At 43.2% G+C, this 13,271-nt stretch overlaps 1 protein-coding gene across 1 annotated transcript; it reads right to left on the reverse strand.

Annotated features, from left to right (window-relative positions):
* Positions 1 to 5,000: 5,000 nt before the first annotated feature.
* Positions 5,001 to 6,397, reverse strand: LOC133645685 (putative transmembrane protein INAFM2). The gene has a single exon (XM_062040540.1). It carries the CDS (start codon positions 6,047 to 6,049, stop codon positions 5,477 to 5,479), a length of 573 nt encoding a protein of 190 aa, XP_061896524.1. The 5' UTR covers positions 6,050 to 6,397; the 3' UTR covers positions 5,001 to 5,476.
* Positions 6,398 to 13,271: the final 6,874 nt, after the last annotated feature.

Raw genomic sequence — 13,271 nt, forward strand, 5'->3', positions numbered from 1 at the left:
TTAGGGATTAATAAAGTATGTGGACTACAAGGAAGTGTTTTAAATATGGAAAATAAATTATGATAAGACCCCTTTTGCCCATCATCCATAGTCCTTATGTGAGACTTGAACACATGTCTTTCCCTTTTGTGTTCATTCTAAGTAGTCAACAACTGATAGTACGAGGCAGCTAACAATGCAGGATTCATCAATTTGCCTACATAGTGCCCTAAAAACATGGAAAAACTCAAATTTACATGACATTACCTACATGTTAACTGAGCTATAGTAACATTGTTATTGTAAGCGGGACGGTGTGGCTTGGTTGGGAGAGTGGCCGTGCCAGCAACCTGAGGGTTCCTGGTTCGATCCCCGACTTCTACCACCCTAGTCATGTCCGTTGTGTCCTTGAGCGAGACACTTCACCCTTGCTCCTGATGGGCCGTGGTTAGGGCCTTGCATGGCAGCTCCCGCCATCAGTGTGTGAATGTGTGTGTGAATGGATGAATGTGGAAATAGTGTCAAAGCGCTTTGAGTATCTTGAAGGTAAAAAAAGCGCTATACAAGTATAACCCATAAGCGCTAACACAGAGGAACTACTTTTCTGCCGTTCTGACATCTCCTTGCTCACACTGCTCCTCCGACCACTCGCAAGTAGCCAGCTACAAACCAGCTCGAGTTGCTCACATACGTTGGTTGTGACCCGCCATAAAAGAAAGAATAGTATTGTAAAGCAGTGGTCCCCAACCACCGGGCCGCGGCCGACCGATTGGTACTGGGCCGCACAAGAAATTAAAAAAAATAATAAAATAAAATAAAAAATATATATATAATTTTTTTTAATTTTATTTTATTAAATCAACATAAAAAACACAATATATAGATTATATATCAATATACATCAATACAGTCTGCAGGGATACAGTCCGTAAGCACACATGATTGTATTTCTTTATGGAAAAAAAAAAAAATAAAATAAAATAAAAAAATTAATAAAATAACCCCCCCCCCCTCCCCCCGGTCCGTGGGACAAATTTTCAAGCGTTGACCTGTCCGCAGCCACAAAAAGGTTGGGGACCACTGTTGTAAAGGATGTGGCACTAAGCTACCAAATTGATACTACAAGGCTTTCAAGAAATAGAACGCAAAATTAGACCATCGCAACATGAGCAGTCAGGATCATTCCCAATTTAGCAGTTCAAGGAGTGCACAAGTGCTGAAAGATACAACCATTCCAACAGTCGGCATCCCAGTGACATTGTAAGTCACTGTTTTATGTTCTTATTTGAAACGTTTAGCAACAGCACTACACAATAGCGCTGCAAGGCTCTCACAAAGTATGCCATTATTGGTCGCAATCACAGAAAGTGCCAGTGTCTTTGTTGTTGTTGTTGATGGAAGTAGCGTTTGTCGCTATGCGCTCTGTCAAACCAATGCACCCAAAAGAAGTTACAATAATGCTTAAAATGAGCCAAATACTGTAAGCATAACATATTATCACGAATGTGCCTGTAACTGCACAGCCTGTAGATAAAATGGTGTTGTAGATTTTCAGAGCGCTTTACAGGCAGAATAGATTGCATTACCTGCATTGTGAGTCGCCTCTTATTTCACTCTTTAGAATGCAGAGAAAAGAGAAAGACGGGTGTTCTTGTCTCACATAAGGATTGTGGATGATGGGCTAAATGCCCCCCCCCCCCCAAAAAAAGTGCAGTTTTTCTTTTACAACAAGGCGCCGGCCGCTCTGCTGAATTCCATTTTTTAGCGCAGTAGTGCTTATGATTCTGGTCAGCACCAGTGCGGAAAGCAAACATCTCATCTTAATGCTTATTTTCAGGGGGATGGATCAAAAATAGCAGAAAGCGCACATTGTGTAATGTGTTGCTCTGTGCTTTGTGCAGCTGGGGCTCTGATCGATACACCTCCCTCACTTTCTACTGGCAAATAGCACAGGGTGGCTGCTCTTATTTCCACTTCATAGTCGCACGCATGTGACTGTGTGAAGTGGTCCAGCTGCAGCAACACATCTGTGAAAGAGTGAGAGGCCTCTTGACAGTTGAGAATCCTCTTATCATCCGTTGGATTTGAAGCCCTCTCTATCCTCAATACACCATGCACCTTTAAATGTGCTGTTTAGCAATGTTATAATAAGCAAATGTAATTAGTACTTTCTTTTTTGTCACTGCAGCAAATTTGTGGACTTAGCTTGCCTTGGGTTTTAGCAGCTATTTCGTACCTGGCCAGCCTGTTTTCCGCTCATTGTTTTTGCCAGCAACTTCTTTCTTTTCTCATTAAGAATATCTCAAGAAAAAGAAGAAAATCATGCACCTTTGGTAAAAAAAATAAAAATGTTTTCAAATACTGTGCAAAAATCTGATTGTCTTTTGTTTGATCTGAAAGTCCAGTTTGGAGAAATATGGATCCTGTCCTGATCTACTAAAGTTTTTTGTGCATTTGAACACGTGCAAACTTGACATCGCATGCAAAGCTGAGTCACTAAACGTGTGTGCAGTGGATTGTGTCTGCTAAGTGAGCAAAATAAGGAGTGCAATCCATTTAGCAGTCTGCTTCATGAATATGCAGAATACATGCTAATTATCAGAATACTGGGAGAAGAAAATTCAATTCAATTATACAGCACACACAGTGTGATTTATCAGGAATAAAACTGTTCTGCGGCCTCTGTTTTGCATCCATATTTAGTACGTCTAGAGAGGATGTGCAGAAAGAGCAGTGAGAAAGGAGGTTATCGCACTGCAGCTCCATCCTGCGTATGCTTGACAACATATATGGACTGTTTAAAAAAATACATCAGACATTTTGACATTTTAGCAGTATAATTTTATACTTTTATAGCTGCTGATGTCATAGGGTGCTGATTAAAACAGCACCTTAAATTCAATTCAATTCACCTAAATTTCAATCCAATTGATACGTTTGGGTGTCTGCTAGTGTTATTTTAATGAGGTTATTTTTTCATAGATATGAAAAAACTTTCATGCGTCTGGAACATTCCAGTGCAAGCTCACAGTTAGGGCCAGCGACTCCCAGGGCACACTTTTAGCACGCTAACAAATGGGTTTCCATTGTAGATGCACTGCAGGACTGCTTCTAAAATGCCCTGAAAAAGTGGTACATGTCCGCTGCAAGTTTCAAAACATAGCAAAAAGTCACAGGAAGGAGCATGATGACGTGATTGTGCAATAAATGAGTGTCTCTATGGTGAAAGCCGTATTGTACACACAACAACCTCATTTAAATAAGACTGTCTGCATCAATTATCTATTGTACATGCAGGGTTAGTCAATCACACGCAACATGCCCACTAGCACACACAATTTTATAGTTTGCACACGCTGTTTAGCGTGTGGTATTTGGATTAGGCCCATGATCGGCTCCTTTTGCGGTCAGATTCAGCAGAGCATAAAAATAAAAACGTTGTATTACACGTAACTTGCTGCTAACTCTTGCTGACACATCAGCGCCAATTGACGGTGGCGTTTTTTCTCTCTGTAGAAAGGCAGAAAGCACTTGCTAGCTCACGTAAGTCCCCCACGTTTCACCGCGAGCAGGTGTATTGTGCACCTCGCAGTTTATTGTCTGATTAGCAAGAGTAATAATATCACTGTCATGATCTCAATAAAAATGGGCTTCTTTCCTGCACTTGCCTACTGTATCTGCAACCTGGTGTCCAAAAAACACAGAAACATATAGTGACACTCGTATAAAAAACATTACACAGGTTCTAGAAACTTATGGTGTATAAAAAATGTTTCTGCAAACATTATATCAGCAAAATGCTGACAAACAAAAACATGCACGCACATCCAACACACTTTATTGCTCAGTCGGAGGATAAGCTCAGCCTCATCTTAGGTTTCTGCCCTGAATTTGATCAGTAATGAGCGGTTTTGCAATTTTTACTTGAAAACATCGCAATCATACAGAAAATGCATTCATTACACAGTTAATTTAATGCTATCATTATTAATTTTTGATTGAGGCTCTGCCTTGCCTGCTCACATATCAAAAATAAGCTACCGTGCTGCAGTACTAGAACTCCTCAGTCTCCACTTTGCTGCAAAGGCCCATTTTCTGTCTCTTGTCGAAGTAAATAATCTTTCTTTCTGCTTATGTTATAGTTAGCTCGCCCTGACTGATGCATTCAATGTAGCTTAGTTTTCTCAGGTTCCCATCAAAAGGAAAGACGAATGTCGCAAACTGAGAGAAGCAGTGCAGTGTAAAAGTGGTATATCAGGGGTGTCAAACTCCTTTTTCATTGAGTGTCACATCAGTGAACATTTATGAATATAAACGTATTATGACCTTGTTACGCAATAGTGTATGATTATTATATTTTTTACTAACAGATGAGTAACTTGCTTACAAAAATCGTAAGTCAAGGTTACAAGCAGATGTTTAGGTATTCATTTTTGATCACCAAAAAAAATGCTTGGAATATCTTGTTGCATGTTCAGATAAGTTTAAAAGACATGCAATTGCCCGCAGTACATTTTGTCCGTCAAAAAAGCTCTGTATTGCCGCATTTTATTTCGCTTTATGTGGAGATGGGCCTTGAATTTGACACCTGTGTGGAGTATGATTCTCAGGGATAGTGAAGTGTGAAGTGAATTGTATTTATATAGCGCTTTTCTCAAGTGACTCAAAGCGTTTTTACATAGTGAAACCCAATATCTAAGTTCCATTTAAACCAGTGTGGGTGGCACTGGGAGCAGGTGGGTAAAGTGTCTTGCCCAAGGACACAACGGCAGTGACTAGGATGGCGGAAGTGGGGATCGAACCACTCTACCAACCGAGCTATACCGCCCGGATAGAGTAATTTTACCCATTGAGTAAGTCAAAGGGTAAAATTACAATCTGCCACACAATCCTCACCAAAATGTATGTGTCCTGTTGTTTTATGTCAAAAGAACCTATTTGAATCCATCCACTTTTTTTTAATCAAATTAAATGACTACTGTCAAATTAAACCATACCATATACACCAAATCATTTTAGGCTGTTTATTTGGGATATAGTTATACATATTATACAGTAGGTATCATTATTTAAAAAAATCCTTAAAGTTCATCAAGGCCAACAAAAGATGTATGCCCGCTTCTATATACATTTCCAAATAGCACACTACATTTACATATATGCACATACCTGAGCATAACTCATTTATAGCAAGATTCTTCTACTTGAAATCCAGGCTTGATCCGTGAGAAGTAAATACAGCCTACATGTCAAAATGCAACAAGTCAGTGCAGTGAAGGAAAGCATCCACAGAGAAGGTCCTTAAAACAGTCCAACATGGGCTTAAGGCATACAAATGGCCTAAAACAAAACATATTCATCAGTCATTATAGTTGCAGGTCCAAAGTAAATCCACGAAGTGACGAATGAGTGTCGTGTCCGACCAGCGGCTGTCTGCAAAACCCAAGGCCCACTTGCTGGCTGACTTTCCCGGGGAAGGTTGCTAAGAGAGGCCCGGCTACGCAGCTCTCGTCCCGGCGGGTGTCGGTGGCGCCTCAGTCTCAGCCCCCACCTGCTCCTCCTCTCCTTCCTCCGCGTGATCCTCCTTTCCCACGGTGCGCGATCTCTGCGCGGCTCCGCGGGGCGACGCGTAAAGTCCATCGTCGCTCTCCGCGTGCATGCGATCCCACTGAAAAGCCGGAGTGTGCGGCGGCGGCGGCGCGGCGGCGGGTCCCTGCTGATGATGCCGCGCCGTGCGGTTGGCGAACATCTGCGTGGAGTTCCACTCGGACGCGTTCGTGCTGTTCGCGCCCGAGGAGGACGCGTTGGCGCTGACGTTCGCCGGTGGAGCCGTGACCCCCTGCGGCGGGGTCGGCTTGGACGGAGAGGACGCGCTGGTGGGCTTCCAGATGAGGCTGTAGTAAATAGCCAGGATGATGGCCGCTAAGGACACGGACAACACGTACGCGAAGACCGTGGCGAGTCTCACCCACTTCTTGTTCGTCTTCGCGGCCATTTTAGCCTTTTTGTCCCCGGTGTAAGTGGCAGGTTTGCCCCTCTCCATATTGGGCATGAAGTCCCGCTCTCTCATGTTGCCCCGGTTTTTTCCACGATGCCCCACCGCCCCCTCCGTCTTGAAGGCTTTTTCTGATCCACACTACGAAAGAAGACAGGAAAGAAACACCAGTTTTTTTTTTTATATAAATCAGGACTGACTTGGTGTCAGAATGAAATAATGCGTGCAGCAGCGCAGCATCTCATCATCATCGTCATCATCGTCAACACCGGCGAGCATCCGCAGGCTGGACGCGGCGCATGTCCCTAACCTGTCCACGACATGTCCACGCAGGCCCCCGTGTGAGATGTGATTTATGAAAAAAGGATGAGGAGACGTGACGGCGCACTGCACACTGTCCTAGCCCACAGATGAAGTGGCTGGCTCAGCTAAAAATACAGAGTAGGGGGCGGGCGGGGACTCTTAAAGGAGCAGATGCGCATGCGCAGCTGCCAGGGAGGAAACCGCTTTTTACCAGGGATGATTAATCAACTGTTTTCGGGGTCACATTTCCAGAAAGCTAACAACCGGAGGGAGACTTCTATGGGATGCTGAATGTAAAAAAATAAATAAAATAAAAAATCAGTCACACTTTAGCTCACTTTTCTGACATGAAACTCACTTTTAGACAATTTAGACAATTTTACCTATTGTTCACAATCCACATGTCTTTTTTTAATTAGGATTTTAAAGATGATTAAAGAAAACACTTGGAAGATGAGGCTAATGGGAGTCTCTATTGTAGCCTTCAAAGCCCTCTAAAACAGGGGTCCCCAAACTACGGCCCGCGGGCCGGATCCGACCCCCCAGCATCCAAAATCCGGCCCACAGGAAGTCCCAAGTTAAATTATTTTTTTAATTTTTATTGTTTTTTATTTATTTTTTAAAATCTTTCCTTTCTAATCCATTTTCTACCGCTTGTTCCTCTTGGTGTCTCCTAGCCGCTCAGGCAAACCATATTGTTTAAAAATGAATTTTCCCATCGATAACGTGACAATGTTAAATGTTGATGAACATCAATGTTAATTGATGTTAAATGACAAAACGAATTATAAAGACAATGTGTATATATATATATATATATATATATATATATATATATATATATATATATATATATATATATATATATATATATATATATATATATATATATATATATATATATATATATATATATACAGCCTGGCCCCCGGCCAAATTCTTTTAACCCAATGCAGCCCCAGAGTCAAAAAGTTTGGGGACCCCTGCTCTAAAACATCCCCAAAACCCTCCATCAATGCTTGGTATACACTCTGCAAGTCTGTATATAATGTAGTAACAGACACGTTCATAACAATATGTTCAATATTTATTGAATATTATAATATTTTTTAAAATTTTAATCGGATTTTTTCTGTGCATTGATTTCCGTTTCCATAGCAGCGCACTTTCGACTTCTGGCAATACATGTGTGTTCCTAATTCTGCAAACCAACAGGAGTGTGTTTTAATCATGGCAGACTTATGATTTCTGAACAAATATGTGTAACAGTTGGGTCGCATGGTGATGCGCGGATTGTTCTCCCAGCAGGAACTCCGGAATGATGTATTCGCCAAAATCATGGGAAACAATACAAAACAAATGTGCATATAGCACTGGAAGCTAACGGGATAGCTAACCAGGAAAAACTAAGGCAGAACTTAGCGCAAGAAACACAAGGAATACGTAACAGTTGTATGAGAGCAAACAAAAGCACCAGGATGAGTGAGGCGAAAAGGCAGGACTAAATAGCTCTCTGATTGGTGCCCGGCAGCAGGTGAGCGTGCCGAACACTAATCAGAGGCAGGTGAAAGCAATCAGCACCCATGACAACCAAAACACACAAACTCAAGGGTGCTGAAAACAGAACTGAAACCACAAGTGAATCACAACCTAAATGAACGTAAACAAACTATGATCCGGGCAACGGATCATAACAGTTCCCCCCACCTAAGGGACAGATTCCAGATGTCCCCAGAAAAAAAAAACAGCAGAAAGAGTCCAAAGTCACGGGAGGGCGGAGGGGGGACTTGGAGGTGGGTCGCCGGGCCAATTGTCCCTGAATTCACTGGGCACAAGTCAAGTGGAGGCGGCGAGTGGAATGCCGCTGCAGCAGGTGAGGCGGGCGACCACGGAACGGCCACATCTGTGGCCGTTGAGAAGGCGGACGCGAGTGGCGCCAGAACTTCAGCAGCCGTAGAGTTTTACGCCTAAGTCCTGGGCGTCACTGCTCTTGGCGCAAAAAGCGTCCACGAGTAGACCACTGCGGGAGCCGCTTGCGGGCGCCTGATAGCTGCACATGCGGCAGGCCAGCCGGAGGTCGCGGTGGCGACGACGCTGGAGATGAGGGGTGGCGGCGCCGTGGGACGGCCCACCGGAGATGAGGAAGACTGACGCGGCGCCGTGGTAAGGCCCGCCGGAGATGAGAAAGACTGAGGCTGCGCCATGGAAAGGCCCGCCGGAGACGAGGAAGACGGAGGCGGCGCCGTAGGAAGGCCCGCCGTAGACGAGGAGGATGGCGACGCCATGGGAAGGCCAGCCAGAGACGATGATGTCGTCGTGAGATGAGTAGGAGGCGTGTCTGGAGGCGCCTCTGGAGCTTAAGCAGCAGGCACAGGAGCCAGCCGTGGTGCTGCCGCAGGAGCTAGCCAAAGTATTAGCCGAGATGCTGGCACGGGGACCAGCCGGGGTGCTGGCGCAGGGACCAGCGATGGAGCAGGTGCTGGCGCGGGGACCAACCGTGGAGCAGGTGCTGGCGTGGGGACCAGCCGTGGAGCAGGTGCTGGCGCAGGGACCAGCCGTGGAGCAGGTGCTGCCGCATAGACCAGCCGTGGAGCAGGTGCTAGCCGTGGTGCTGAAACAGACGCTAGTCGTGGTGTTGGAGCAAGCGCTAGCCTTGGTGCTGGAGCAGGCGGTAGCCTTGGTGCTGGAGCAGGGGCTATCCGTGGTGCTGGAGCTGGCGCTAGCCTTGGTGCTGTGTGTTGTGCCACCTCCGGCAGTTCATCCTCTTGTTCCCTCTGGAGGGAGCCGATCATATCCAAGCTGTGGAGACAACTTCATGCATTGTCTTGCTGAAATAAGCATGGCCGTCCATGATAACGTTGCTTGGATAGAAAAACCTGTATGTACCTTTCAGCATTAATGGTGCCTTCACAGATGTATAAGTTACCCATGCCTTGGGAACTAATACAGCCCCATACCATCACAGATGCTGGCTTTTGAACTTTGCGCCTATAACAATCCGGATGGTTCTTTTCCTCTTTGGTCTGGAGGACACAACATCCACAGTTTCCAAAAACAATTTGAAATGTGGACTCGTCAGACCACAGAACACTTTTCCACTTTGCATCAGTCCATCTTAGATGAGCTCGGGCCCAGCGAAGCCGGCGGCGTTTCTGGGAGTTGTTGATAAATGGCTTTGGCTTTGCATAGTAGAGTTTTAACTTGCACTTACAGACCAACTGTAGGTACTGACAGAAGTTTACTGAATAGTTTCTGAGCCCATTTGGCGATATCCTTAACACACTGATGTCAGTTTTTGATGCAGTACCGCCTGAGGGATCGAAGGTCACGGGCATTCAATGTTGGTTTTCAGCCTAGCCGCTTACGTGTGTAACCGATGAAAACGTTGGAGTGGCAAGATCACGTGAGGGTGTTGTCACGGCGACAACAATATAAAAGGGCGTGGCTAGTAAGGGGCCTCAGCTATGTTGTTAGCATGTTAGCATTTGTAAAATGAGTATAATTGGTCAGTCCCACTTATCGACTAAAAACATTTTTATCGGGATTATTAATGTTGGTCAAATGTTGGTACATTATTGCAATCATCAAATGGAATACGGCGCCCTCTTGTGTCCTTTTTGTTGTGTGTGTGTCGTTCAGAAAATGCCTGTAATATGAACTGTGGGTTTCTTGAATAAATATTGCACCGAAGAAATTACCTTTCTGAACCTTTTGATGGTGAAATCCCTTAATTCCTTGCAATAGCTCATTGAGAAATGTTGTTCTTAAACAATTTGCCCAGGCATTTGTTCACAAAGTGGTGAGCCTCACCCCATCCTTGTTTGTGAATGACTGAGCATTTCATGGAAGCTGCTTTTGTACCCAATCATGGCACCCACCTGTTCCCAGTTAGCCTGTTCACCTGTGGGATTTTCCAAATAAGTGTTTGATGAGCATTCCTCAGCTTTCATAATCTTTTTTGCCATTTGTGCCAGCTTTTTTGAAACATGTTGCAGGCATCAAATTCCAACACTTGTGCCAGCTTTTTTGAAACATGTTGCAGGCATCAAATTCCAAATGAGCTAATATTTACAAAAATTAACAAAGTTTACCAGTTTAAACGTTAAGTATCTTGCCTTTGCAGTCTATTCAATTGAATGTAGGTTGAAAAGGAATAGTAAATCATTGTATTCTGTCTTTATTTACGATTTACACATTGTGCCAACTTCACTGGTTTTGGGTTTTGTAAAACCTTACATCTGATCTATCTTTTTCTTTCTACATTTACTTCTAAATAGGTGGACTCGTGTCTTATTGTGTGTCTCATTGTATTGTCAAGTATTATTTTGGCTTGTATAAACAATGTGCTGAAACTACCGCTGTTGGGATTAATTTCCTGTCTCAATTGCAAATAATACAAAATAGGGGACACATTCAGATATCCTAAATGATGTTTCACATAATATTTTCTGTGTTGGCCCTGCGATGAGGTGGCGACTTGTCCAGGGTGTACCCCGCCTACCGCCTGAATGCAGCTGGATGGATGGATTTACAAGTACATGTGAAAGTTCTACCTACAACATATTTTTAGAGTTGAGGGATTATTTAAAATTTAATAGTCAGGGTGCGAGGATTGATTTATTTTTTTTCGTGAAATGTTACTTACTCAATTTGCTGTAGGCTGCTAGGTTTTCGTGTACTTCCCTGCTGCACCTCCTGTGTTGAATATAATCAAGGACTTGTCTTACCTGCACATCATCCTCCTGTCTCCTGCATCTTTGGGTCATAACAAACCGCAGCCATACGAGTCCATAAAATTTTAAAACTTAATTTAGACGCCCATGGTCTGCTTTTTGTTTTACTTGCATGCCCAAGTGCAGTAAAACTGCTTCCGGGTAAACTTGTTGTAAGGCCCGCCCACAGGAGCACACCCCTCACGCTAAAACACTGCCATCATTTTCATACTGTAAAAAAAGAAGCGAAACCAAGAAAAAAAAAAGAAACGAAGCCATCATAAAAACCTTTCGACACACAAAAACAATACAAGTGTACAAAAATATAAATATTGGCATCGAAAACAGCCACCAAAAATATTGTAATTTTTCAATGTTTGTATTTATTTGTTGCAAAAATTTGTTTCGGTGCCAATATAACCTTTTTCTACAATGTCTATTTTTTCTTTTCAATACCAAATCTTACTGGCAGTGTTGTGGCTCCATAGTTGTTGCTAATAGAAGCGAGCATGAAGAAGAGGGCGAAAGGTTGGAGCAGATGGAAGCCAAAAGAGTGAGGTTGGCATGACTTGACGCTGCAAACATGGAACTTGGAGCCAAGGTATTTCGACATAAATGGCGTGCTTACCCCAAATAAACCGGGGAAAATGTCCTCGGCCAGCTGGATCAAACGCACAACTGTCCATCGAGTTAGTCACATTTTAATTTTGATCATGACACACGTAGCATGTCATGCGTGTTATTACAACTACAGTGCATATGCTGTCGAGCTAGCTGTGTACAAACAAAACATAAAATGTGGGCTAATACTTTACAGATACTGTAATATGATATCGCAGTGATGTGCATTACAAACTCAAACGCATTTTGTGCTAACATAGAAGCAAGCTTATCTCTTGTCGTAGTTAGCTTTTACGGCTACTACCGTAGCATGCCGATGTGTTACCACGTTAGAAAAAGAGTTTGTCATTGTTTGCTCCTACAATAACAATGTAGCTACAGTTTGGATATTATACAGGTTACAAACATAAATTAAGTATTGTTGACAGTTTTTGATTGCATTTTTAAAGTGATTTAGAGGTAGAATTGATTACATTAACTGCATTGGGATAAGCCGATTTTTACATGTTAGATTGCAAAAAGAACATAACAAAACATATTATCTTATTATCTCTCATAATGATTGTGAATGATAGTCAAAAAAAAAAAAATTGCAGTTCCACTTTAAATCTAAACTTAAATGTAAATCTAAATAATTTACATGTTAAATCTAACCCTAAATTTTAATTTTAAATGTTAAATCTAAATCTAAATGTTAAATCTAAATGTTAAATCTGAATCTTAACCTAATTGTCAGTGCTAAATTTCTCGTCAAGGTAAAGATGAATATTTTTAGAAATGCCAATCAGAGGCCTCTCAGCCGCAAAGCCGCACACATCTCTGCTTATCCGTGCATGACACTCCTCCATCTTTTTTTTTTTTTTACTGTAGAACAAGGAAACAAGACGGATGATGAATGACAAATTAATGCCAATAAAGTTACAGAAAATGTGTGAGTGTGCATGGTGTGTTCATAAAGAAATGGTTGAAAACAAGACGCTCAAACAGCTGATCGCTTCAATTCAACTTCCTTCTCTAGTTTTTTTTCTAGTGGCAGCCGCCACCGAAAATCACCACACATGTGTGGAGGAGTATGCAGAGTCTGTGTCTGCATACATTCAGAAATGCATGGAGGATGTCAGTGTGATCAACAACATCCCCACACCGGCCAACGATAAACCCTGGATGAACAGTGAGGTACGTGCAAGGCTTTTAAGTCTGGCAACATGGTGGCATTAAAAACAGCCAGAGCTAACCTGAACCGTGCCATTAAGGTTGCAAAGCGTGCTCACAGTCAGAAAGTGCAGGACTTCTTCGAGAACCCTACAAACACTAGACGAATGTGGCAGGGCAAACAGGTCATCACGGACTATAAAGCTGCCCCCTGTCCCTGTGACAACAGTGTCAGCTTCCTAGATGACCTTAACAACTACTTTGCAAGGTTTGAGGCACTTAACACCACTCCGGCGAGAAAATCCATCCCTCGCCCTGATGAGCAGCCGCTCAACCTGGACATAGCGGATGTCCAGAAAACCCTGAGGAGAGTGAATCCCCGGAAAGCACCAGGACATGATGACATTCCGGGCAAGGTGCTTAAGGGACCAGCTGGCTTGGGTTCTCACAGACATCTTCAACATCTCGCTGACCCAGGCTGTGGTACCATCATGTTTTAAGACGGCCAC

The sequence above is a fragment of the Entelurus aequoreus genome, linkage group LG03 (assembly GCF_033978785.1).
Source record: "Entelurus aequoreus isolate RoL-2023_Sb linkage group LG03, RoL_Eaeq_v1.1, whole genome shotgun sequence".
NCBI classification, from domain to species: Eukaryota; Metazoa; Chordata; class Actinopteri; order Syngnathiformes; family Syngnathidae; genus Entelurus; species Entelurus aequoreus.

Bases quoted from the DNA above. Each gene is read 5' to 3' on its own strand.
- LOC133645685 (XM_062040540.1), bottom strand. From the start codon at position 6,049: ATGAGAGAGCGGGACTTCATGCCCAATATGGAGAGGGGCAAACCTGCC.